Raw genomic sequence first — 27,083 nt, 5'->3', positions numbered from 1 at the left:
CCCATCATTTTCAATTCGTTCATGAGATCCTTTGCAACCCATCAATGTCTTCATTGGAATTATCTTGGGTTATACTTCACCTAAAGCTTTCCCTAAGGATTGTTGCTTTTATGGTGCTTATAAATGACCCAAGTTCTTCATTTATCCTCCCGGTAAAATAAGTTTCTAGTCTCCTTGTTGATATCAATCCAATCTGTTGTTTTTCGTTAGTGGCAGAATTTCACCTCAAGATTTCGAGATGTTTTCCATAAGCCCACAACAAGCTTACTCTTTTCGTTGTTGTTAATCCAACAAATCCATTCTAGCATTTGTTGTAAGCGTGCTCTCTCAAGATCTTGCTTCCCTCCGTTCATTCCATTCCATTCCTTCATTTCTTCCGAAGGCATTGTCATGTTGCTCTCTTCTCTCATCATCTCGAGTTGTGAGGATCGTGTTCTTTTCATGCTATCCATCAACCAGAGTGTTTTGTCCTCTGCTCAAGTTCTTTTCATCTTATCTAGTCTTGCATCTCTTTTCAACCGGAGTGTGGTCCGAATTTGTTCTTCCTCGTTCCTCTTTTCTAACGGAGTGTTTTCAACGTCGATCATCTCTGTTCTATTCTTTTCCCAAAATGGTTTAACCTCTCAAGGTTCTTTGGTTTCACTCGTTTGTCAAAGAAGCAACTTTGTTTTACCTCTTCATCTTCCGTTTTCCCTCGGTGCCATCCTAGATCTCGGGACGAGATCCTCTTGTAGTGGTGGAGTGTTGTAACGCCCCAAGACCGGTGCGCCAGAAGCCTTCCATGTTTTTCGTTGTCGTCGTGTGTTTTATTTGCTTGTTTCATTTCATCATCGCATCATTCGCATTGCATCGGCACTCCGTTGCCGTCATGTTTTAAAACTTGCATTCGTTCATCGTTGCCGTTTCTCCCTTTGCCTTCATCACCTTCCCTTGGATCGCCTTCCTGCGTTGACCGTTCCAGACCAATCGGGTTTTCGCTTCCCTCTTGACCGTGACCGCCTAACCCCTCTTTGCGCAGAGCATCGACCCCTCGCCCGTGTCCGAAACTTCCCCGAACCCGAACCGGACTTTTGTTACCGTTGGGTCCGGATCATCCCCAAACATCTATAAAACATCTCCGGTTTCTTATTTGAACTCCCTAACCTATTTTATCTCGAACATCCAATTTCGATCGGATGATCCAAACCCCCTCTCTTTTCCCTATATATAGTCAAACCTTAATCCATTTGAGACCAAACCCAAAAATCTAGGGGAGCTGTCCCATCTTCCCCGTCGTCCGCCGCCACCCCCTGTCCAAATCCTCCTCGAAGTCCACATCGAGCCAACCATAGCCACCAACCATCCTCCTCGTCCAGCCACCACCCAACCTCCAGATCCATCCATCTGGACCCTTGGATAGAGATCCAACGTCCAGGAGGTGCTCCCTGCAACTCCCGCAAGCCCCCTCCTTCCATGGTTCCGCTCCACGCCCGAGCTCGTCCTCAAGCACGACGCCGCCCTTGCCGACCCCCGTCGACCAGGCCAGTGCTCCGCCGTCCCGAGCCCTTCCCTCTCCTTCCTTTTCCCCATCTCGTTTCTTCTCCCCCTCTCATGGTCTCTCTCCCGTGGATCACATGGACCCCGCCGCCACCGTTCGAGCTCCCCACGCCCAGATCCGCTCCTCCTTCGCCGCGCCAAGTACTGGAGCTGCACGTCGCCACCAGGGAGCTGTCGCCCCGCCAAGTCCCTCGACCCGCCTCTGCTCGCATGCTTTGCCAGCGCCAAGCCTCGCTCACGTTGACCGCACCAACAGCCTCGATGCCGTCCAAGCTCCGGACCTCACCTTGCCTGCGCCTCCCCGTCGGTTCCCTTGTCGCCTCCCCATGCTTGAGAGCCCACATCGGCCATCTTCCTCGCCGGAGTGCCCCGCCTTGGCCTGCCTCGACCCGACTCCTGCCTCCTCTGCAACCAGGACGAGCTCTGCTCGTCGTGGTCGTGGTCATGTTGACCGCGCCCTGCCTCTCCAAGCCGCAGCCCAGCCCCAGCTCTCCCCTGCTTCCCCGCCGGCCTGTTGGCCCAATGTGAGCAGCTTCCCCAGCCCAGTTCAGTTCTGTTTTGGCCCGTGGATGTTTTTTTTCCAGTCTCTGCGAATTTAGTAATTATCCTAGGATTTACAGATTTGCAGAAAAACCCTTGCTGTTCATGCATTTAATAACTAAATAACCATGCACCATATGTTAAAACTTCAAATATGAAAAATGCTTAGAATTTTATCTAGTTTCATAATATGTGACTTTCATCCATGTTAAAAATGTTTAACCTTGCTGTTTGTTTAATTTTGCGTAAATGCCATGTTAAAATGATATATTTCATAACTAATTAACCGTAGCTTCGAATTTAATAAACTTTATATGTAAATGGGGTGGAAAAATGCCTAGTTTAACATGGTGCAATTTATTTTGCTGTTTAACAACATTAAAATTGTGTTTAGGGCATAACAGTAGCAAATTGAAAATATGCATATGGGGATTTTCCGCAATTGTTGTTTGTTGTTCCGGCCTCATTTAAACTTGCCTAAATAGTTAGTTTACTTATGATTCACCCCTTTCCATGTTTAATAACATTTAATATTGTTGGGTACATAACCGAGAGAGAACTAAATAATTGTTGTGAAGTTCCGTCAATATGCAACTCGTTGCATATTGAGCTCCACTTAACTTGTAGTGTTGTTTGTGCATATTGCTTTGTCATGCTTTTAAACCGGACATGCATCATACTTGCTTGTGCATCATGCCATGTTTATGCTTGTGTGTTTACCATGTTGTTTGCTTCTTTCCGGTTTGCTTCTCTCGTTAGCTTCGGTTTCATTCCGGAGTTGTGAGGATTCGTTCGACTACGTCCGTTTGTCTTCTTCATAGACTCGTTCTTCTTCCTTGCGGGATCTCAGGCAAGATGACCATACCCTCGAAATCACTTCTATCTTTGCTTGCTAGTTGTTCGCTCTATTGCTATGCTGCGCTACCTACCACTTGCTATATCATGCCTCCCATGTTGCCATGTCAAGCCTCTAACCATCCTTTCCTAGCAAACCGTTGTTTGGCTAAGTTACCGCTTTTGCTCAGCCCTTCTTATAGCGTTGCTAGCTGATGGTGAAGTTGAAGTTGGTTCCATGTTGGAACATGGATATTTTGGCATATCACAATATCTCTTACTTATTTAATGCACTTATATACTTGGTAAAGGGTGGAAGGCTCGGCCTTATGCCTGGTGTTTTGTTCCACTCTTGTAGCCTTAGTTTCCGTCATACCGGTGTTATGTTCCTTGATTTTGCGTTCCTTACGCGGTTGGGTGTTATGGGGCCCCCTTGACAGTTTGCTTTGAATAAAACTCCTCCAGCAAGGCCCAACCTTGGTTTTACCATTTGCCAGCTAAGCCTTTTTCCCTTGGGTTTTCGCGAGCCCGAGGGTCATCTTTATTTTAACCCCCGGGGCCAGTGCTCCTCTGAGTGTTGGTCCAAACTAGAGCACCGTGCGGGACCGTCCCTTGGCAACTTGGGTTACGTTGGTACCTGTACGCTTCGCTCATCTAGTGTGCCCTAAGAACGAGATATGTGCAGCTCCTATCGGGATTTGTCGGCACAGTCGGGTGGTCTTGCTGGTCTTGTTTTACCATTGTCGAAAAGTCTTGTAACCGGGATTCCGAGCCTGATCGGGTCTTCTCGGGAGAAGGAGTATCCTTCGTTGACCGTGAGAGCTTGTGATGGGCTAAGTTGGGACACCCCTGCAGGGTATAAACTTTCGAGAGTCGTGCTCGCGGTTATGTGGCAGATGGGAATTTGTTAATGTCCGGTTGTAGAGAACTTGACACTTGACTTAATTAAAATGCATCAACCGCGTGTGCAGCCATGATGGTCTCTTTTCGGCGGAGTCCGGGAAGTGAACACGGTTTGGGTTATGTATGAGCGTAAGCAGTTTCAGGATCACTTCTTGATCATTTCTAGCTTCGCGACCGTTGCGTTGCTCCTCTTCTCGCTCTTATTTGCGTATTTAGCCACCATATATGCTTAGTGCTTGCTGCAGCTCCACCTCATTACCCCATCCTTCCTATAAGCTTAAATAGTCTTGATCTCGCGGGTGTGAGATTGCTGAGTCCTCATGACTCACAGATTCTACCAAAACAGTTGCAGGTGCCGACGATACCAGTGCAGGTGACGCAACCGAGCTCAAGTGGGAGTTCGACGAGGACCTTGGTCGTTACTATGTTTCGTTTCCTGATGATCAGTAGTGGAGCCCAGTTGGGACGATCGGGGATCTAGCATTTGGGGTTGTCTTCTTTTATTTTGGTTCCATACTCGGACCTTGATTGTACTCTGAATGATGTGTGTTTAATTTATGTATTGTGTGAAGTGGCGATTGTAAGCCAACTCTCTTTATCCCATTCTTGTTCATTACATGGGATTGTGTGAAGATGACCCTTCTTGCGACAAACCTACAATGCGGTTATGCCTCTAAGTCGTGCCTCGACACGTGAGAGATATAGCCGCATCGTGGGTGTTACAGGCCACAACCTACCACAACCCACCTGGTGGCCCCCCTCTGGTGATTATTGGCTCCAATATTTCTCAAATAATCCATAAAAAATCTCCGTGAAGTTTCAGCTCATTTGGAGTTGCGCAGAATATGTGGCCTGACGTAGCTTTTTCAGGTCCAGATTTCCAGCTGCCAGAATTCTCCCTCTTGGTGTGTACCTTGCAAATTATGACAGAAAAGGCATTAGAATTACTCCAAAAGGCATTACTATGGATAAAAACATTATAAATAACAGTAAGAAAACATGATGCAAAATGGAGTATCACCGTCCATCTTAAGATGTTGAAGCGCACGAAGGGTCAGCTGGAGAGGGCGGTAGCAGAGTGAACGTGGAGGCTTGGATTTATGCGAGGCGTCTGCGACTCCTTCCAGCAAGCAACTGGCGATGGAGTGGCAGCAAGACCACCGTCCCAAGTGGTTTCGTCCTCAGAGGCGATGGACATGATTCTTGGTGGAGATGTCATTCGGGACCGCATTGTGTTTCTATTTCCTGTTCTTTCGTCCTTTTCTTTACAATGCATGGATTGGTTTGTAATTTTTGTTTTATTTGGGGTCTTGTAGCTTCCTCTAATATGCCATGTGTGATCTAATAACTTGTGTTAAAAATGATGTCTAATCAAGTCCTTCGGGATCCTCCATGTGTTATGAAATCGGTGCTGGCAGCCATTGTAGTAGTGGTATATCATATGCTTTCCTTGGATCTGTGGCGGCGGGTGTTCAAGTGCATCACCAAAATCCATCGATGTTTCTTTTGGACGGGATCAGACAATGCAAATGGTGGTCAGTGATGTGCCTCAGAGCAGGTTTGAAGATCTTATCAATGAGGACGCCTTGGAATTCACAATCTTAAATACATGAACGATGTGTTGCTGATTCGTTGGTTCTGGTTGGAAAGTGTAGGGCCGGTGTGTGTATGGTCTGGTATGTCGGTCCAGATTAATGCACATGCGAGATCCTTATTCTTAGCAGCCACTCACTGACCATTGTTCTGCTGGCAAAGGGGTGGCATCAGTTTCTGGCACGATCGATGGTTAGATTGCAGAAGCTCTGTTGACATTGCATCAAATTTGTTTACCTTCATTAAGGCTCGAGGGGCAACGCGTCAGACTGTGGTAGAAGGGCTTGATAATGACGAATGTATTAAGGATATTCCAGGAACACCCTTGACGCGGGCTTTAGCGGAATTTCTTGAACCGTGGGGAGTAATTCGTGATACTCCGACTCTACTGATGAGGATTGCTTCGTGTGGAGGTTCTCGGTGAATGGTTAGTACTCTACTAGCTTTGCTTCTTCTATCATCTTTCTTGGATCTGAGAAGGGGAATATGCTAAGCTGTTATGGAAGAACAAGACACCTTTAAAGGAGAAGTTATTCATTTGGTTAGCAATGAGAGAGACAAATGTTGGAATACAGATCGCCTGGAGCGTGTTGGAGATATGCCCTAGAGGCAATCATGTATGATGATATTTTCTATGTGTTTATGAATAAAGATAGTCCTTGGACGTTATCAATGATGTGTATCAGCAAGTACGTGACTTGTTTGTGGGACTATACATTGTATGATGACTGTCCTAAAAGGTCCCTAGTCGAAAGGGTTGTGTGGACGCGCAATCGACTAGACTAGCATATGACACGGTGGATGGCTCGGTCTCACTAGCCATGAAGCATTGGATGCTAACCGTATAATATGGACTCAGAAGGATCTGGTCGGATCTGACATAGTCGGATCCAGTCGAGATAAGGTCCGAGTCGGACAGACCTGACTATGAGACGCGGCGATATGTCATCTGTGAGTCTCTAGTACAACATACGTTCTATGTCCTAAGACCTAGGCGCATGCACTCGCGATGGTGACAGACCTGCTTTGGGTCGACCAAACGCTACTCTGTGACTAGGTAGTTACAAAGGTAGGTTTCGGTCTTGTCCAGACCCATGCCGTGAGACATGGTCGAGCAAGATGAGATTTGCCCCTTCGACCAGGAGAGATATACTCTGGGGCCCTCGTGTGATTCGACCAAGATAAGCATGACCATGCAACAGGGATTATGAGATAATCCGGTTAGTGGTCGGCATCACTGGAACGAGAAAGAGGTCGGGCTACCACAAGGATGACAGACTTGCCTTGAGCCCGACAACATATATCGTGTGGCAAAGGGAACAGAAGTGTGATGTTGTACAGGTTTGCCAACCGGCTTCATTGTCTACTTGGTGGTCGGCACGCCTTGCTAGAGGTCGCTACCAACCGAGCAGGTCGGAGGTGATCCGACCTGCGACCCAGCTGACTTGAACCTAAGGGGTCGCGCGCTTAAGGGAAGGAACCTGTGAGGCCAAGTCCGACTCCACGAGTCAGAAGTGATCCTACTCGGACTCAGATCCAGGCCGAACAGACTTTGGGCTTTAGGGTCTGTGCGAGGCCCAAGTGTTGAGCCCGCAATGGACGCCTATATAAAGTAGGGGTGCAGCACACTCATGCGGTTGATCGCTTCAGCGCCGTCACTAGGGCTTTGCATGTGTTGCGAATAGCCACCTCCACTCGCCGCCGGTTGTGTGATCGGACCTAGCAGTCCGCCGCACGACGTTCCTCCTGCACGCGCGGATACCGTTAGAGGCGGTGCACCTGCGCCGCTCCGGCGAACCTGTTCGTGGGATCCGATCGGCTACGTGGGAGAGCGGACGAGGAGGAGACGACTCAGGACGCGCTACCCCAACTCTACTTCCGCTGCACGGCACTGCGCGTCTAGTGATAACGATCTGTGATCCACCTCCCGTAGCATGTTCTTGTTTGTTCTGCGCGTAGGAAATTTTTAATTTGCAGTCGAGGCACCCTAGTAGAATCCAACAGAGCGTAGCAGGCTTCCTTGATGCACCCAATGTTCGTTGTACCCAATGTTCGTTGTGTGACCAAGAGCAAGAACAATTGATCATCTTCTGATGCAATGCTCGTTTGCGAGAGACATGTCATAACGAAGATTGAGTTAGAGGTTGGTGGTGCTCCATTGAATCGAGGATCCCGAGGAATTGTATCGAAGAGACCACTTATCATTGTAGGGATAAGAAAATTGTGGCTGGAGCGTAACGCGGGAGTCTTTGAGGCTAAGTCGAACTCTTTTGGCGCGGTTGCTTCCATCGCTTTTGAGGATTTCAGATTATGGATGGTGGCCCATACCATGAGCAGTAGTAGGTGATGGGAGTATTGGCTAGTGGTGGAAAATTTCATCTTGTGATTATCCTCCCTTTTTCCAATCCTAATGAGAACGACCAGCAACAATTTGCTTGTTCTTGGAAGAGAAATGTCCAATTGCTCTCCTGCCGCTCATGAGTATCGAACCCATCAACATGAAGACAAAGTGAAACATGCATACTATAGCAACATCAATTGCATGTGAAGTTTGTTTGGTCAAATCATTATTGGGCCAAAGCTAGTGTCAGCAGTCTACACATGAAAGCGTGTGCTCTTCAACTATGTCTATGCTTCTGATGAGTCTCACATCATGAAAATAACAACACAAAAGAATAACCAGTAGATAAACTTACAGAGGAAATGGCGTGTGATGGAACGTGCAACATTTGACGAGTAGGCCACAAATCACATTACAAGGGACTCTCCGGTTCAAGTGTCGTGGCGTTCCTGCAAAAAAAGAGGTCACGGGGTTAAGATTTACTACGTGCGGATTTGTTTGCAAATATGAATATTTCGAGCTGTACACATATTTTTCGAATCGAATGGTCATATCTCTTAAACCAAAGTTTGCATGCATATGCTCCATACATAATTTATTTGTGCGATTTTACAGATTTTGTAGAACCATATAGGCACAATTTGTCCTTTCAGACGGCATGCTAGGACCACGGATGGACTTCAGAGTGCTGTTCGTGAGTCCGAAGTTCCGAACGGAACGAACGAAAAACACAGGAAACAAATCTACGAACGTGACACTAGAGACACTACAAATCACACACGTGCACTGCTCTGATTGACGCTGCAAGATCGAGCATTCAGTGTTTATTGACGCCAATCCTGCCTTCACTTTGTGATGCGACCGACGAACTCCTCCATGTCCGCCCACGACGAGCCACCGTTCGCCACGGCGGCACGAACGTCCTCGGCGAGCGCCTTCGCCGCACTCTGCGCGGCGATGCCTTCGTCGGAGTCTATCGCCCTCTTGATGACCTCTTGGATCTCCTTGGCCGGCAGCGTCTCCCGGCTCTTCTCCCACGGCCTCATGACGATCCCGGCCTTGAGGTGGCCGCACACGTACCCCGCGTTCCACGGCTGGTCGGAGTGCATGGGCCACGCGAGAATCGGCTTCCCGTGGCTCAGGCCTTCCAGGAGCGAGTTCCAGCCGCAGTGGCTCACGAACGCCGCCGTGGCGCCGTGCGCCAGGATCTCCAGCTGCGGCGCCCACCCGGTAATCACCAGCCCCCTCCCTTCGGTCCGCCTTGTGAACTCGGACATCAGCTTGGCGTGCCGGCTCTCGCCGGCCTCCGCGAAGATGTCGGCGCGGTCGGCGTCGCGCAGCACCCAGATGAACCGATGCTCGCAGCTCTGCAGCGCGCCCGCCAGCTCCTCGATCTGCTTGCCAGGCAGCGAGGTCATTGTACCAAAGCATAGGTAAAGTACCGATGACGTCGGCTGCTTGTCAAGCCAGTCCATGCACTCGTGGCGCGGCTGCGGCTGCGGCTGCACCGACGGCGCGGGCGTGGTCACGTCCAGCTCCAGCACTGGGTTTAACGGGCCGATGGAGAATAGCTTCTTGCCGTCGAGGGACAGGGTCTCGGCTTGCGCGTCGATGAACTCTCCCTCCAGCGCGCGGCACGAGTTGAGGAGCAGCCCGGCGCCGGGCACGCTGAGCCCGCCCTGCCGCGCCACGAGCTCCATGAACTCCTCGGTGAGGAAGGACTCGGGTGACGGGACGGGCAGACCGAGCGCGCGCACCAGGCGGTGGCTGGGGTTCTTGAACCCGGCGCCGAACGACTGCCCCACGCACTGGAGCGCGTACGCATCGCCGTTGGGCAGCCGCGACGCCTCCGACGCGGGGAAGGCCACGAGGTTGTCGTGCACGACGACGACGCGGTGGTGCGAGGCGGCGAGCTCCTCGAGGAGGCGCCGGAGCGGGGCCCCGGCGTGGTCGCAGAACGCGTCGAAGAGCGGCTGCAGGTGGCCCGGGAACGCGACGGGGCTGTCGGGGTCGGGCGGCGGCGTGGCGTAGGGCGGGATGTCGAGGGTGGCGAAGTGGAGCGAGCGGACGGCGCGCGCGTCCCAGCCCTGCACGCGCGCGCGCGCCTGGCGGACGTGCGGCGCGGGCGCCGCGTAGTGCACGTCCAGGCCCCGGGACGCGAGCAGCAGCGACAGGTGCAGCATCTGGTTGAGGTGCCCCTGCGCGGGGAACGGCACGGCCACGACGGCCACGGGCGCTGGCGCGACCTCCATTGCCGCCGGAGCCATAGTACTCGGGGAGGGAACCGCTCACCGTCTGATCGCGTGCTGGACTGCTAGAGTTACAACTCTTTTACAGGTACTAAGTACATGCCACAGGCGACCGTGCAAACTGCACATTTGTAGGGTCGTGTAGCACGTGACTGCCGGTTAGTCATTCTGTAGATGTACGTACGTGGGTGCGGTCGGAAGTGGGCCACCCATAGCACCCGCACCTCACAGCGCCTCTGTCATTGAGAGGTGGCACCCATGCCAATCGCCGCCGCTCCTTGAGAAACGCTGCCGCCCATGCCCACTGCACTCGCTCCCAAATCTTATCGGCGCCGGGAGAAAAGTACGGGTCCCTCGACCGGCCTCCGGGATCAAATTTGGTCCGTTCTGTAGCATGTGAGCATTGCCGGGTATGCATATAAACCTTGTTAAAGCATCTTCAATCATCATGCCTTTTGTGGAACGGCTGAATCGACCGTTTCTATCGAGTCAGGGCCGAGCGAGTGTAAAAAAGCTCCACCTAATGCATCTTAGTGGCTCTGACCGTGCTGGAAGGTTTGCACGTGCTTGTGTTGTGGGGAGAGTATCCGGTGCTACCGAGGCTTAAATACTACCGTGATATGGGCATCTGGGCCGTCGGATTCTTAGATTGGACGGCATCCGGGAGTTGTTGAATCTGCTGGACTGATGCACAATTTTTGGACTCCTCGTAGGTGTTTTTGCAAATATTGCAGAGTTATTGAGAGCCATCAGATCTGAGAATCCAACGGCCGAGATGCTTGTATCATGGTAGCACCTAAAACTTGGTAGCACTAGATATTTTTCCTTGTGTTGTGCTCGCCTACTTAATCTTCTTCATCTAATACATTCTAATTTAAACAATAATGCTTCGATTTGAGATCAACTCTATACAAAAAAGATGCACATCGATGTGGTGACTTTATCCGTGCGGTCGACTTCTAGTTTCGTTGACCGTAAATCTTCCATTTTGCGCTTATGTTTGGTGATATCATAGACGAGTTTGTCAAAATTGTCTCACACGAGCGACCATTTGAAATTTTCAGTTAGGAGTAGCTTCATCTCGCCGTTTCACATGGTTTTTGTGTTGTAAGTCTTTTGTTTTGACGATAGTAGTCGAATAGACCTATATAGAAAAGTTCGCTTTTAGTTCATCGTATATAAAAAGGGAAAGCTCATTGTGTATCAAAGAAAAATGTTCACTGTATATTGCAAAAAAGTAGAATCTATTCAGAAAATGATCATCATATATTAAAAGATTGTTCACCGTATATTAGAACATTTTTGGTATTTGTTAACATTTTTATAATTTGAAAAAATTATGTAAATTCATGAACATTTTTATAAATATGTTTTTGACCAAACTTTGTTCCTTAATAAAAAATAATTATAAAATATTAGAGTGAAAAACGCGAAAACCAAAAGGCAAAAAAAAAATCGTTGGTAGCCTAGAAGCTAGCGACGAGAGATGTACTTGTAAATGTATAACGATCAGACGCAAAAGCTAACCGATTTTTTTAAGGGAGCTAGTGACCAAATTTTCATATAGGCCGTCCACCAAGGTGGACGCAGGGCGGGCTGGTTTTTAGTTTTGGGCTTTGACAAATTAAAATCAAAAAAAAGGACAAATAATAAATAAAAATTAGGTGGCGCTGGCATCATACTTAGATATGAGGTATTATCTTATATATAGATGTGACATAGACGGACCTTTTTTTTTTGTATACACTTAGTCAAAATTTAGAAAATCTGATTTAAGGCATAGCTCACGAGAGAATAAAAACGGAGAAAGTACATAAAAACAAGAGAAAAGCAATTCTCCCTTGTACGGGACGTCCCGTGCATGCGAGAGCCGTTGATTTTGGTTGAGGATCCGATGCCATGCATTGATAGTTTGATAATGTTGGTAGTTGGTTACTTCTTTATCTGACCAATATTAAATTTTTTGCATGGAATTAAAAAAATAGTGCGAAACAAGTTTGAAGGTTAGTTGTCTAAAAAATAATTTCTAAACATATGTTCAATATTAGTCTTGTTTTAAAGATCTCGTCAGTAAAATACAGTTGTGCAAACAGAATGTGAATCAAAAGATTTTCTTTTTGAGGGAGTGAATCAAAAAGATTTACTTCAACATACACTAGGCATCTACTCCGTATTTATTTGAATGAAACTTAGTGAATAGAGAAAATACTAGTATAGATCATGTCAGATGCCCACATAGCAATGAATGAGGTCCCGTGCATAGAAGAAAATTCTCTCTCAAGGCACGATTCTGCATTGTACTTCCACTAGCACATATGCCCGTGCGTTGCAACGGGAGAAAAATTAGTATGCATTTAAAGTTAGTGAGAATTATATGTGCAAGCAAAACCCTGTGCGCAGGTGAAAATTGAACATTTAGCTTCTCGGTTTCGCCGGGTGTGAAGTAATCAATCCGTTATTTTTCAATTCATTAATCGATGGCATTTAAGAGTTTTGTTACGTCATCGTACACAATAGAAAGCCCAAGAATTATTCAATCTACTTTTCCTTTCAATCGAGGAGATTTTAAGGTATGAGTTTTTGAATATTGTAAGAAACATGAGCCATTTTGTAAATCCGGAACAGTTTTTTTGAAAATTATGTACACTTTCAGAAAACAAGAACAAAATTTGAAATAGGAACATCTTTTAAAATTCACAAACATTTTTTGAAAACACCAACTTTTTTATAAAAAAAACATTATTTGAATTTGCGAACATTTTTTTAGAATGGGAACACATGTTGAAAATTTAAAATATTTTTTGAAAATGTGCATCTTTTAACATTATTTTGAATTGTGAAAATTTCACTAAAATAAGAATACTTTTTGAATTAGGAGCATTTTTTAAATTGCCATTTTCGTTTTAGAAATCTCAACAAAAATTGAAAAAATAAAAAATTTAAAAAAAATGGGAAACTCTTTTCAAGTTCTGAATATTTTTCAAAATATCAACAAATTTTTGAAATTCTGAACGTTTTCTTTTTTCTTGAATTCTGAACATTATTTTAACACGTGAACACTTTTCATGCCATGGCAAGTGAATGTCTAATAGTTTAGTTTAATCTCGTGACGGCAATGCTTCCGAGCTATAGCCTGCACCTGGTCCATCCAGTATCCCTCATATGCCCACTCACTTTTACATTTTGAAATTGTTTTTAAAATATCGACATTGTTTTTTCAAACACTTTTTAAATCACATGGATTTTTTAAAAGAGCGTGAATATATTTTTAAGCATGTGAACACTGTTTAGAATTACATGAACTATTTTCCATAAGAAGTGTGAACATTTTAAAAATTATATAAACATTATTTTAACATGTGAACACTTTTTTGAAACTACAAATCATTTTAAAATGCATGAATGATTTAAAAAAATAGATAACATCTTTGAAAAGGCACAAACACATTTTAAATAACACAAAAAATTAAAGTGTGCTAATAATTTTGTGATATGTATTATTTGAAAAAAAATACTTGATATGACTAGGCGTTGAATATACTGATCATGCCTCATCAACATGAGAAGGTCAGATATAGCACCTTATTTGTTCAACTTCCTCGTAACGAAGTTAGCATGGCTTTCAACTGAAACAAAAAAAAAGGTTGAATATGGCACCCTTTTTTCCAGCTTATTATATCTAGAATGGAGGTCATTCAGGTGACATACCAGTTACCAAGAATAGGTGATTCCTTGTTTGTTATTCACGGCCACCTCATAGATATATTCGGCCCATAATTGTGATTGTACCCCTTTTAATTCCTTTCCTTCTGAGTTTATTCCTTCTTTTAGTCGCTTTCCTTATTTAAGGTATATTCCAAATCCTATTTACAATGGTGCCTCTCCTCTGATTAGGCCCTTATTTATGTCGTCCCTCCCGTAAAGATCCCACCCGCATATGAATTTTGCCCATAATTGTGATCATAACTTTTAATTCCTTCCCTTCTGAGTTTATTCTTTCTTGTAATTTCTTTCCTTCTTCATTTGGAGATTCCCTATCCAGTCAAATTTCCTTCTTTACAATGGTAGCTACAATCCCTCCTTTATTTATATCCGATTAATGACCAATCGCTTAATTTCATCCGCGTCTTTAGCTCTCAACATGACGACTCTTTCGTTGTCGTCAGATTCTTAACTTTCTAGGCATCTCGTTGATAGTTCATGTGACTGACAAAGGTATATAAATTACTCCCTACGTTCACTTTTATAAGTCATTTCAGACAACTCAAAATGGGATGTTTTGTACATTGTCTGAAATGTCTTCAAGGTCTTATAAACGTGAGTAATTGAATTTGATGTATGTGATCGAGGTGGGACAATTCAATTGTGAACACTTGGGCGCCTTCTGTATAATTTATAATACTACTATAAAGAAAGCCCATATGTTAATTCATAAATAGGTCGTGGCTCAGATGGCTACTGCAACTGTACTTCTATGTTAGAGGACTTGAGATCGATCCCTGCACTATTTAATTATTTTTTTACATACCGTGAGCGAAAAATCGTGTGAGATACGTGAGCCGAAGCCCACTGGAGCAATGTTGCCTGTGCGATACGTGGGCCGAGGCCTGTTACGGAGGCCCACTGGAGCAATGTTGCCTGTGAGATACGTGGGCCGAGGCCTGTTGCAGCGATGGTACAGACCAGGTTTTTACTTATTCGCGAATAATAGTACCACCTTAGAAAGTAAAAAATCTAAAATAATCTAAAATAAAAATAATAATAATAATATGGGTGAACGGATGAAAAAAATAGCAAGACGCACCTTGCTTTATCTACTATATCTTTACCTAATAATAAAGAAAATAGGGTTTCTGGTCGTACGTCATGAACTTTTGCAGAAAAACCTTCACTTTTATGGAAATAAACCCGCAGTCCAAAAATAAATGAGAAAAAACGATTCGATGTCGCTCGCTTGTCTTCTGGTCGCCCCGCTGGGCAATCGCCGATCGTAAATGAGAAGAGCCAATCTGAAGATACATACAAAATCGGCCGTGTGATCCGATCTGAAGAAGAAAGCTGCTATCTACAAAGATGGAACAAAAAAAATGGCCATGATTCCAATCTGAGGAAGGAGAGACCCGATCTGACAGAAAAATTACACCACCAACACGGCTCCGTAGGCCGACGAAGCAGGCCGACGCTGCCAGACGCGCTGCCTCTGGCCCGCCACAGCCGCTCGGCCCCGATGGCTCGGGACGAGGCACGGTGGGAACCACGGCGGCCGGGGTCCGGCAAGCGAGCGACTGGGATGGGGGGGGGGGGGGGGGTGTGCCGGGCGCGATGCAACAGGACTGATCGGAGAGGTCGTCGGCGCGGGTGCAAGGGGTTCATCCTCAGGCACACAAAGGGGGAGGGGGGAGGGGACGAGATCCGGCGGCGGCGCCTCGCTCCGATGGAACGTGGGGGCGCCAGCGACTTTGGAGGCTTCACACTGGCTGCGGCGTTTGGGATGAGAAGGAAAGATGGAGCGAGAGAATAAGTGAGATGGGATGCATTGCATCTGGATGGAGACGGATGGATAAGCATTGCGCTGGAGAAGACACGTGATGGCCTGATTTTTTTTAAAAGGTAACTAGGGATTTTATTCAAAGCTCATCAAATCCCGAATACATACAATGTCAGGAAGGATCCCTAGCCACACATGGCGGCCCATCGACAGAGACGTCCTTTTGCAACCGAGTGGGCCTTGAAATCATTTTCTCTACGTTCAAAGCGAAAAATAACTAAAGTAAAAAGGGTCTTGCTAATGTGTATATCTTGCAGAACCGACGCATACACTGGTAAAGCTTGTTGTTTCAAGTTGGAGACCACTTCTAAACAATCTGATGCAATCACCAACTCCTGCAAGTTCAAATCGCGAGCAAGGGCGAGGGCCTCGTTGCACGCATGTGCCTCCAAGCTCGCCGGGTCGATCAAGCCATCAAAAACTAGTGTTGATGCTCCAAGAAACTTCCCTGATTTATCTCGGCATACCACAGCAGCCGCTCCCTTCTCACCCAGTGTTGATATGACACCATCACAATTAAGCTTCACAGCTTCTTCATCGGGCGGTAGCCATGCACGTGCCCTTGGTACCGCAGCCGCTGAAAACGATCGTGTCTTTTGAGCTTCCACAATATCCAGCTCATCCAAGAACCGCCTGATGAAGTTCATAGTTGACAGTGGCCTTTGAAACTCGCTCTCATGGATTGCTTAATGGCGAGCCCACCAAATTGCCCACATTGTCACTAGAACACGCGTTAAATCCAGTTGGCTTGTTGTTTCGAACAACCAGAATAACCAAAGTCGTGCGTCGGCGTTCTTTGATACGTGTCGGCCGCTGGGCTCCAACACGTGATGGCCTGATGGTTGTATTGCTTTTAGTGCAAAAAAAACATTGGCAGAAATATAATCTTCCAAATTAAATAAACTTTCCATTAAAAACATAATAAAAAATATTATGATAATTTTATAAATGCTTTAAATGAATTACTAAATTCTTGAAGAGCGTGTAAGGGCATCTTCAATGTCCAACCTAAAAACGCCTGCAACTAACCGGACGTATTTTGCCTGTATCGGTCCAAACTTAATTTTCCAGCAATCTGAAAACAAACCGGGGGACTTTGCGGGTGTTCGGACCGCTGGCACGCTCGATTCTATCTGCCATGGCCCACCCAACCTTCCTGTCCATACATCTACCCGTCTGAAATGATCAGCGCCGCTCTAAAGCACCCGTATCGCATTCATGCTTCATGATGTCTAATATTTACTCTCTTTGTACCAACTATCTTCAAGAAAGTCATATGGCCCAGATAAAAAATTCCTATTCACCTAGATTTAAATTTGATCAAAGTTATTTCTCACCAGAGGCATAAGGGTTTTCTACCTAACCTTCTCACCCTTCCTAAGTATCCAGGTATAATTTTGTTCTGTGGTCGGCGACGTGCTATCCATGGTATGATAATGGTAAGTTAACCTTGACATTTTGCCAGGATTGATGTACGCTTCAACAAATTCTGGATATTAATGTTAGTGTTGTTGTGTAGGTAGAAGCATTTCTTGCTCCAGGATCTGAATTGTGGATGTTTAATGAGGTGGCAGAGAAGAAGAGGGAGAAAAACTAACTGATGATAGTATGGATATTTTTGGACTAACAAACATTAAATTGTACACAAATAAGGGAATGTTGTCATCAGGCGGCACTTAGAAAGCTTGCCTCTTGAGACCTTTGATTCTGTGAGTATATGCTCCATCGCAGAGATAAATAGAGTGCTCTGAACTTTTCTGTTCAAACAATTATTATTTTTATGAATCGGCCAATGTGGTCCAAAATGGCAAGTCAGCATTGCCCTGCATTTCTTCTACTCAAGTTTACCTGTGCTGAAGCTACCAATGCTAACTTTGGAACCACAAATTTTGATTCTTGCAGATGAGTCAGTGGAGGACTCCATTGTACAATTAGATTCATGGTGCTTAGCTACACTTCTTCTAATTCATGACGTTCATGCGAGCAACAAGCAGCCTGGCTGTGACATACTATATAACTGACAGTGCGCAGGTAACCCAAACGTCTTCCGTTGAAGGAGTCAAAATCACATATACGTCACAATGGCTTTTCTCACAGCTCCTGGATTCAGGAGATGTAGCACGCACTGGAGAACTCGATAACAATCAGTGAAATACTGGACTCGGGAACAATAAACCTTGTATCTGTCTCCAAATTCAGCGATTACGTTCTGTCAAATGAACTTGTTAGTATTTCATTAGCCATGGTGGCAGAAGACAAGCAAATTCGACAGTGTTTCTCGAGGAACTCTTCGCTGAGGAGGTACTATGTAAAATGTGACATGCTTTGAATTGTGCTTTAATAGTTCAAAAGCATGCCTTTTCGACAATCTATGTCTACAGGCCACACTTCCCAGCTAACAATGACTTCAAGTATCTCTATTTAATTATGCACCATATGTTAGTTTATAAAGTTAACCACCGACTTGCCTTAGATCTCATCTGACCGTGGTAATCGTATGTTACAGGAAAACAAGGTGTGCATACGGTCTGCTGAGTTTTACCTGTACGGACAAGAGGAGTTGAGCTTCCTTGACATAATGGCCAGGGCTCGTGAGAGAGACGAGATTGTGACCGGCTCCGTTCGCCGCCGTCCGGGCAGCACGACCTTGCCGCCCCTCGCTCCTCGCCGCCGTCAGAAACACCACGGCTGGACCTGCTGCCCCTCGCTCCTCGCCGCCGTCCGCAGCAACACCACGACCCTGCCGCCCTGTGGTCCTCGCCGCCGTCCGCAAGCCCGCACGGTCCAGCCGCCTCTTGGTGCCGGTCTTGGAGTTCGTTAACTGCATCGCACCGCCCTGCCGCTCTGAAGGTTTGTCGCCCGTAGAAATTTGAGGGAGATTCACTGCTTTGTTGCTTCAAAATATGTCAAATTAGGCCATCAATTCAAGTCAGACCAGTGAATACATTGGTTCCATACTGCTGCCTTTATACTAATTTTTGGAGTTGCACATGCCTCACACAGCATGCACATCCCTGATGGACTGAAACTTTACATCTCCGTAATGTGTCTTCTTCACTTAAATGCAAACAAGTAGATTAATCCTTTTTGGAGTTCGCCTCTTAATAAATTTGGATTACGATGTAGTTAGTTCTGTGCTGTCGGATGTAAACTGCGGATTCTGTAGACTACACCGCTCACCGATCTGTTATTTGCCTCACACAGCACATCTACAAATTTACTGCCCCTTATTATGTCAAATTAGGGCCCAACAATTGCTTCAAATTAGGCCCCAACAATCCAACCAACCATACCTACAATGAGCACATCGTAATATATCTGAAATTCATACCATGTTGTTTACATACCATGCTGTTTCACATTGATTTCGCTTATTACTTTGTGCCATGTTAATGAAAACATAACTCATGATCATCTGATACTGCCCTCAACTATGGTGATAAGCGAATTAGAAAATACAAATCCATCTCAGCCATCATTGCTACCAGGCTCCTAAGCCATTGACCATCTCCTTTGCTTCTCTATCAATTGGTTTATGGTGCTGCTGAGGAGCTTTCATGATTCTGTGATATTCTTCGCAAGTAGATCACGTGCAATGCTTTGGTTTCAAATGACCATTCCCAATTTAGCATAAGTTATTCATTACTTTGGTTCCGTACTGCTAATGCTGGGGGCTTCTGTTCCTTCCTCTGTTTTGTTTAACATTTCTGCTGATGAAACGCAGATGGGCAAGCACAATCCAGATGCACATACGTTCATGTCAGGAATCATTCTCCGTTTACGGACCTAACCAACACATTTACAATTGGGAATGAAAATCAGGACCCGCAACAAAATAGCAGTCAGTCTGCGTAGGCCCAAATATCTGTTGAGAAAGAATCAGCATCCCTGCACTGGCGTCGTGTAAACCTCCAACAGAAGATTCCTTCAGCTGGGGATAGCGTTACCCATGATCCGGTGGCACACACACATGCTTCTTCACTAGGGTCTGTGCAATGTACTGCTTTTAGCAACATAACCAACACACATACAGATGGTATATTCATCCACTTCATATAAGATTGTATTGTTGCACCTATTACTATTGTTTATAAATTCATCTCCTATTTTATTGTAGGGTGTACATCTACAAGCTCCGCGAGTCATCGTCTCGAAGAAGTAAATGGTGGCCGAAAATTAAGAAGTGGCACCAGTTGGTATGCCGGCCTATCCAATGAACAGAGGGCAGAGTGCTTAAATAAGCAACGGATTGCGCGGCTAAAAAGAAAACAGGCCTCAAACAAAGATAATGTCGATGTCACTCAGAGTTCCTCTTTTCCAGTTGGTAAGACGAACTCCAAATAGGAGATACAAATGGACCATCTTCATTCTAAAATATGAGTTGGTCTACTATTCTGATGTACAGGTGCAACCTCCATGGCGCCACCCTCCATGAGGTCATCTCTTCCGGCCGTGCAAAGGTCTGGAGCTAGACCCCGCAGAACATTTTAGACCATCTGTATTACTAATAATAGTAGTAGCAGCAGCATAATAATACAGGATTGGCCCCAAGGATAATGATTTTGGTCCGATATTTAACCTTCACTTTCCCTGGTATTTTCTCTCTCAAGGTCTTTAAAGAGGCCTTTTGTTTTCTGCCTTCCAGACTGGCTCTGGTGCATTCTGGATCCATTGTTTAGTAGTATGCTGCATTGATCATACATAAGGCTCTATTTCTAGCCTTTTTATTCATTTTGTTAATTATGAAAACACTAATGTAAGGAGCTGTATCAGTATATTGTATGTCATCGGAGATGAATGATGAAAGATTCAAGCCTTGATTCTCACATGGTGATGAAAAAGAAAGTCATCTTTGTCGCTTTTTCTTTATATTCAGAACTGAATTCTACTCATTATGCTCGTACACATATCTTTGCTCTTCGTGCTAGGCATGTAGGAATTGTTCCCAAATTATTTGTTTCATATGAGATGACGCAATACTCTGAAATCTTAGACCTTTGTATTTCAAACTTATTTTTTCCAGTGCATAGTATCTAACTGTGGGTTTTTTCCTCATGTGCAGAGTGCTACAGTTGGATATTTGTTCAACACAATTATGTCTGAAGTTCAAACTGCTATCATAAAAGCATTTGCTCCGGTGTTCTAAAGTTTTTCGGTTAAGTGTAATGTATTCGACCATTAGCGACACTACTGACCATAAGCCATAGTACCAATGATGTTATTTCCAATTTGAAATTTGTGTCCGTTGTGACTAATAAGTAACCTGCTCAGGATGCTCTTATTTGTATATATTTTGAAACTGTTTTCTGATTGATGTATTAGAAGAGTGTGGTTAGTCTAGATTTAATCAGTATACTTCAGTTTGGTTTAGTTCAGGGCATATAGTAAGTTTGATTTACAAGAAAATACCAAAATTATCTGCTGCGAACAACACGTCAGACATGCTTTTTCAATCTCCCTGTACTTCTATGGTTCTGAATTTTCTATTGTAGAACTGTACGGCAAGTTAGTTTGTTATTCAAGCAAAATCCATTTATTATAAAAAGGGTGCATGGTTTGCTCAATTACTAGGATTGTAGCCCACTAGGTAGTTCCAAATCCATTTATTTTGTAGAACATTGGCTATTTCATCGGTCTAAAAATTAAGGTAGCTCAATAGGATTGTATACTAACATTAGCTTATTTAGTGACTGTAATTTGCGGCTAATGGCAATCATATTAGTTAGGGGGTTGTGAGTTCTATGAAATATGGGATAGAAAGGTTTATTGAACATATATTAGCTTATTTAGTGACTTTGTAATTTAGGGCTAATGACAGTTCCATGTTAGTTAGGGAGTTGTCCAGTTTCATGTATGTTTGTGTGTCAGAGACATGAACATTCATCGTTTCATGCCATATTAATTTTCCCTATACATCACAATAGGCGCAAAACAACCGTTTCCCGAATGAGACCGGAACATCTGTCGTTTCATGCCATGCAAAATATTCTTATAAATTTTTTATTTGAATAAGTGACTCTTAACTAGGATGAATGAGGAAATATATCTTTCAAGTGTATACGTGCGTTGCACGTACACGTTTACTAGTTAGTAGGTAAGATAAGATAAGATTAGTCCCCCTGCTTCATCTCGCAATATGAGCGATGAATTTCTGGAGGTCTAAGTGCGACGACCCGCCCTCGGCCACCGAGGCGCGGATGGACACGCCCAGCGCGTTTGCCCGCTCCCTCGCTTGCAATCCTTCGCCGGATACCATCGCCTTCTCGATGACCTCGCCGATGACCTCCGACGGCACCACTGTGCTGCGCTGCTCCAAGGGCCGCACGAGGAGACCGGCCTTGAGGTACTTGCAGACAAACTCCGCGTCCCACGGCTGGTCCGAGTGCATGGGCCAGGCCAGAATCGGCTTGCCATGGCTCAGGCTCTCCATGGTCGAGTTCCAGCCGCAGTGGCTCATGAACGCCGCCGTTGCGCCGTGCGCCAGGATCTCCAGCTGCGGTGCCCATCCGGTGATCACGAGCCCCGTCCCCTCGGTTTGCCTGGTAAATTTCGACAGCAACTTGGCGTGTTGGCCGTCAGTGCTTTCCTCGTGTACGTCGTTGACGCCGCGGTCGGCGTCTCGCAGCACCCAGATGAACCGCTGCTTGCTGTCACGCAGCGCCGCGGCGATCTCCGCGACTTGCTCGGCGAGCAGCGAGGACGTGGTGCCGAACGATACGTACAACACCGACGCCGGCGGTTGTCTATCGAGCCAGTCAAGGCACCCGTGCCGCGCCTCCCCCGGCGCCCTCGCGCTCGCGTCGAGGAGTGGGTTCAGTGGCCCGATGGCGAAGATCTTCTGGCCGCTGTACTCCGGGCTCTGGGCTTCCACGTCGATGAACTCGCCCTCCAGCGCACGACACGTGTTGATGACCATGCCGCCGACCGCCGCTCCCTGCCCGTCATGCCACGTCCTCGCGATGTACTCCATGAACTCCTTGGACATGCACGCGTCGGCGGGGTGGAAGTCCATGCCGTGGTCGCGCAGGAGCCGGTGCCCGGCGTCCTTGAACGCGACGTTGTACGACATGGCCACGCACTGCATGCAGAAGGCCTCGCCGTTGGGCAGGCGCCCAGCCTCGGCCGAGGCGAAGGAGCTCAGGCGGTCGTACACGACGACGACGCGGCGGTGGCGGGCGGAGAGGCTCCCGAGGAGCCTGGCGAGCGGGTCCCGCGCGTGGGCGACGAAGGCGTCGAGCATGGGCATCAGGTGGGACGGGAAGGACGTGGGGACGGCGGGGTCGGGCGGCGGGCGCTCGTACGCGGGGAGGTCGAGGTCGTGGAACCGGACGGGGAGGAGGGCGCGCGGATCCCACCCGTGCACGCGCGCGCGGGCCTGGCGGACGTGCGGCGCCGGCGCCGCGTAGTGCACGGGCAGCCCGCGCGCCGCGAGATGCAGGGCCAGATGCAGGAGCTGGTTCAGGTGGCCCTGCGCCGGGAACGGCACCGCCACGACCGCGACGGAATCCATGGAGATTCCTAGATTGAGTTGGATCGAGTACACAGCGCACACGCGTAGTTCGCGGCTCTCGCGATTGGAGCACGACCCCGCCTCGCCCTGCCCTGAAGAAATATGTACACTACTTCATGTCGTATGCCAGCCAAACTGATAGCCTCACATAGCTGCGACTGCGAATGTTCCAACTGCGACTCCGAAGATCTTTCCCTTCTTTCCGCTAAGAAACTGTTCAACTAGTCGCCGTGAGAAAGGATGGTGCCGGTCTGTTGATTGACCTGACAAGTACTAGCAACCACTACTACTGTCGAAATATCGAATGGTCCGTGCGCGATCCGATGTCACTTCATCATCTCAAGAAATTTACCACGTCTGGCGAAAGTGTCTGTCTGCTCACCAGCTCAAATGTTCCCCCATTAACAATAAAACGGGAAGCAATAGTAGAAACAAACTTAAAACAACTGATTTTTTTTCGGCAACAAACATTGATTTGCAATATGCTTTTCAAAAATAGTTTTTTAGAGCATCAATTTTTTCCGCAGCATTTAGGAATGTTTTCTTCACCAAAATTTGCACGTATATAGACAATTAGTAAATGTTTGTTTCAAAAGATTCAAGTTTTCTTTACGTTGTTTACTATTTTTTACTGTTCATAAGGAAGCCGCGAGCTCACGAGCAGAAACTCCATGTCCCTCATCTCGAACATACTAAGGTACCCTTCGTCGGCGAAGGGGTACGCACCCTCACCGACTGAACTTAACGCACGAATGTCTAAAGACCGGAGAATCTATGATGGTAGCGTGAAATACAATTTTATGTCCGTTTTTGGAGCACCATATGTCAATTCGTGCAATGTGAACACTTTGGTCAAACAAGACATCTTTTTAGATTGTCAAAGATTACAGGAAGACTTTTTCGCAAAATAGAATTTACAGGAAGACTACATAACATTGGGAAAGGCAGAAAGGTCATATAATCCGTGCTCCCCAAGGCCTGTGTCAACTGAAGAAGACGCTGAGGATGCTGCGCTCGCCTTGCCGTTTTCACCAGTCGACGATGTGGGTGGTGGTTGCGCTAGTTGAAGCGCCGCCACCGTGTCACCAAGATCAGCGACGCGCCTCTCCAAATATGGCCGCCAAGCGAAAAGATCATTGATCTTGACAGACTGGGCTTGGATCACCGCGTTGGCCGTAAGGATGGTCTCCAGCTTCTTGAGGACGGTCTGGACGACCGGATCCATGGGCGCGAGTTGTGTGCGCGTCTGTTGCAAGCTCTAGGTCTTGATGAACTGCACCAGATTGACAAAGGGATGGGTGGTGATTTGGTCTCTGATACCAGATGAAAGGGTCGCGATGATAGGTAATAGTAATTGATCTAGCTTTCTGAAGTACTTGCTATTACAGAAAAGAGAAAAATTCACTGGTGGTCCTCATACTCGTCGCGTTGGCCAATTTAGTCCTCGTAGTTAGAAATATCTGAAATACGATCACTAAACTTGTCTCAGGGGTTCACATATGGTCCAATGTACAATTTCTTATACGTACATGCTGATTTGGCAGTTGACTGGCTTGTCCACGCGTGCGTTGACCGCCAACTCATCAACACCTGGTCGAAACGAATCAAACGGGGTCTTTTTTGCAAAATTTTCGTAATTAACTCTTCGCCCCCACCTCGTCGGACCGCACCTGGTCGGCCGCCCCCGCACCTCGCCCCTCGCTCTCCGCTCCTCTCCACTCTCAACCCTAGTCCCCTTCAGCCGTCACCCCTGGAGCCGCCATGCCATTCCCAAGACCACCCTCCCCCGGCGGTCGGCCCTGATACGTCTCCAACGTATCTATAATTTTTGATTGTTCCATGCTATTATATTATCTGTTTTGGATGTTTATGGGCTTTATTAAACACTTTTATATTACTTTTGGGACTAACCTATTAACCCAGAGCCCAGTGCCAGTTCCTGTTTTTTCCTTGTTTCAGTGTTTCGAAGAAAAGGAATATCAAACGGAGTCGAAACGGAATGAAACCTTCTGGAGAAGTTATTTTTGGAAGGAAAGCAACCTGATAGACTTGGAGTGCACGTCAGGAAAGAAACAAGGGAGCTACGAGGTAGGGGGGCGCGCCCACCCCCCTAGGGCGCGCCCTCCACCCTCATGGGCCCCTCGTGGCTCCCCTGACGTATTTCTTCCGCCTATATATATCCATATACCCAAAAAACTTCGGGAAACAGAATAGATCTGGAGTTCCGCCGCCGTAAGCCTCTGTAGCCACCAAAAACAAATCAGGACCCTGTTCCGGCACCCTGCCGGAGGGGGGAACCCTCACCGGTGGCCATCTTCATCATCCCGGCGCTCTCCATGACGAGGAGGGAGTAGTTCACCCTCGGGGCTGAGGGTATGTACCAGTAGCTATGTGTTTGATCTCTCGCTCTCTCCTGTTCTTGATTTGGCACGATCTTGATGTATCGCGAGCCTTGCTATTATAGTCGGATCTTATGATGTTTCTCCCCCCTCTACTCTCTTGTAATGGATTGAGTTTTCCCTTTGAAGTAATCTTATCGGATTGAGTCTTTAAGGATTTGAGAACACTTGATGTATGTCTTGCCGTGCTTATCTGTGGTGACAATGGGATATCACGTGATCCACTTGATGTATGTTTTGGTGATCAACTTGCGGGTTCCGCCCATGAACCTATGCATAGGGATTGGCACACGTTTTCATCTTGACTCTCCGGTAGAAACTTTGGGGCACTCTTTGAAGTACTTTGTGTTGGTTTGAATAGATGAATATGAGATTGTGTGATGCATATCGTATAATCATACCCGCGGATACTTGAGGTGACATTGGAGTATCTAGGTGACATTAGGGTTTTGGTTGATTTGTGTCTTAAGGTGTTATTTTACTACGAACTCTAGGGCTGTTTGTGACACTTATAGGAATAGCCCAACGGATTGATTGGAAAGAATAACTTTGAGATGGTTTCGTACCCTACCATAATCTCTTCGTTTGTTCTCCACTATTAGTGACTTTGGAGTGACTCTTTGTTGCATGTTGAGGGATAGTTATATGATCCAATTACGTTATTATTGTTGAGAGAACTTGCACTAGTGAAAGTATGAACCCTAGGCCTTGTTTCCTAGCATTGCAATACCGTTTACGCTCACTTTTATCGCTTGCTACCTTGCTGTTTTTATATTTTCAGATTACAAAAACCTATATCTACCATCCATATTGCACTTGTATTACCATCTCTTCGCCGAACTAGTGCACCTATACAATTTACCATTGTATTGGGTGTGTTGGGGACACAAGAGACTCTTTGTCATTTGGTTGCAGGGTTGCTTGAGAGAGACCATCTTCATCCTACGCCTCCCACGGATTGATAAACCTTAGGTCATCCACTTGAGGGAAATTTGCTACTGTCCTACAAACCTCTGCACTTGGAGGCCCAACAACGTCTACAAGGAGAAGGTTGCGTAGTAGACATCAAGCTCTTTTCTGGCGCCGTTGCCGGGGAGGTGAGTGCTTGAAGGTATATCTTTAGATCTTGCAATCGAATCTCTTAGTTTCTTGTTTTATCACTAGTTTAGTTTATAAAAGAAAACTACAAAAAAATGGAATTGAGTTTGTCTCATACGCTTCATCTTTTTAATATCTTTCGTGAGCATGATGGAAAATTGTGCCAAAGTGTTAGAAGAAGAATGCATTAAAATGTTTGGCACTAAATCTTTGAATGATGAGCATGGTTGCAATGTTGTTAGTATGAACTCCTTGAATATCCATGATGTTAATAATATGCAAAGCCACAAGCTTGGGGAAGCTATGTTTGATGAAGATGATATTTTTTGTCCCCCAAGCTTTGATGAGAAAACTTACTATGATGAAAGCATGCCTCCTATCTATGATGATTATTGTGATGACACGTATGCCTTAAAGAATAATGATAACCATGAAACTTGTCATCTTGATCTTAATTTCAATCATATGATAGTTATTTTGTTGAGTTTGCTCCCACTACTATTGATGAGAATAAATTTGCTTACGTGGAGAG

At 46.1% G+C, this 27,083-nt stretch overlaps 2 protein-coding genes and 1 pseudogene across 2 annotated transcripts; 1 reads left to right on the top strand and 2 right to left on the bottom strand.

Annotated features, from left to right (window-relative positions):
- Positions 1 to 8,278: 8,278 nt before the first annotated feature.
- LOC123054214 (cis-zeatin O-glucosyltransferase 2) lies at positions 8,279 to 10,118 on the bottom strand. The gene has a single exon (XM_044477932.1). The coding sequence runs from the start codon at positions 10,012 to 10,014 to the stop codon at positions 8,593 to 8,595; it is 1,422 nt and encodes a 473-aa protein (XP_044333867.1). The 5' UTR covers positions 10,015 to 10,118; the 3' UTR covers positions 8,279 to 8,592.
- Positions 10,119 to 16,682: 6,564 nt separating this feature from the next.
- On the top strand, positions 16,683 to 18,365 carry LOC123055886 (probable ion channel POLLUX; annotated as a pseudogene).
- Positions 18,366 to 21,530: 3,165 nt separating this feature from the next.
- On the bottom strand, positions 21,531 to 23,255 carry LOC123054215 (cis-zeatin O-glucosyltransferase 1). Its single transcript, XM_044477933.1, has one exon. The coding sequence runs from the start codon at positions 23,052 to 23,054 to the stop codon at positions 21,669 to 21,671; it is 1,386 nt and encodes a 461-aa protein (XP_044333868.1). The 5' UTR covers positions 23,055 to 23,255; the 3' UTR covers positions 21,531 to 21,668.
- Between the last annotated feature and the right edge of the window lie 3,828 nt (positions 23,256 to 27,083).

Source organism: Triticum aestivum, chromosome 2D, assembly GCF_018294505.1.
Source record: "Triticum aestivum cultivar Chinese Spring chromosome 2D, IWGSC CS RefSeq v2.1, whole genome shotgun sequence".
Lineage (NCBI taxonomy): Eukaryota > Viridiplantae > Streptophyta > Magnoliopsida > Poales > Poaceae > Triticum > Triticum aestivum.
This window is presented reverse-complemented; position numbering and strand designations above follow the sequence as displayed.

Coding starts and splice junctions, on each gene's coding strand:
- LOC123054214 (XM_044477932.1), bottom strand. CDS start 10,014: ATGGCTCCGGCGGCAATGGAGGTCGCGCCAGCGCCCGTGGCCGTCGTG.
- LOC123054215 (XM_044477933.1), bottom strand. CDS start 23,054: ATGGATTCCGTCGCGGTCGTGGCGGTGCCGTTCCCGGCGCAGGGCCAC.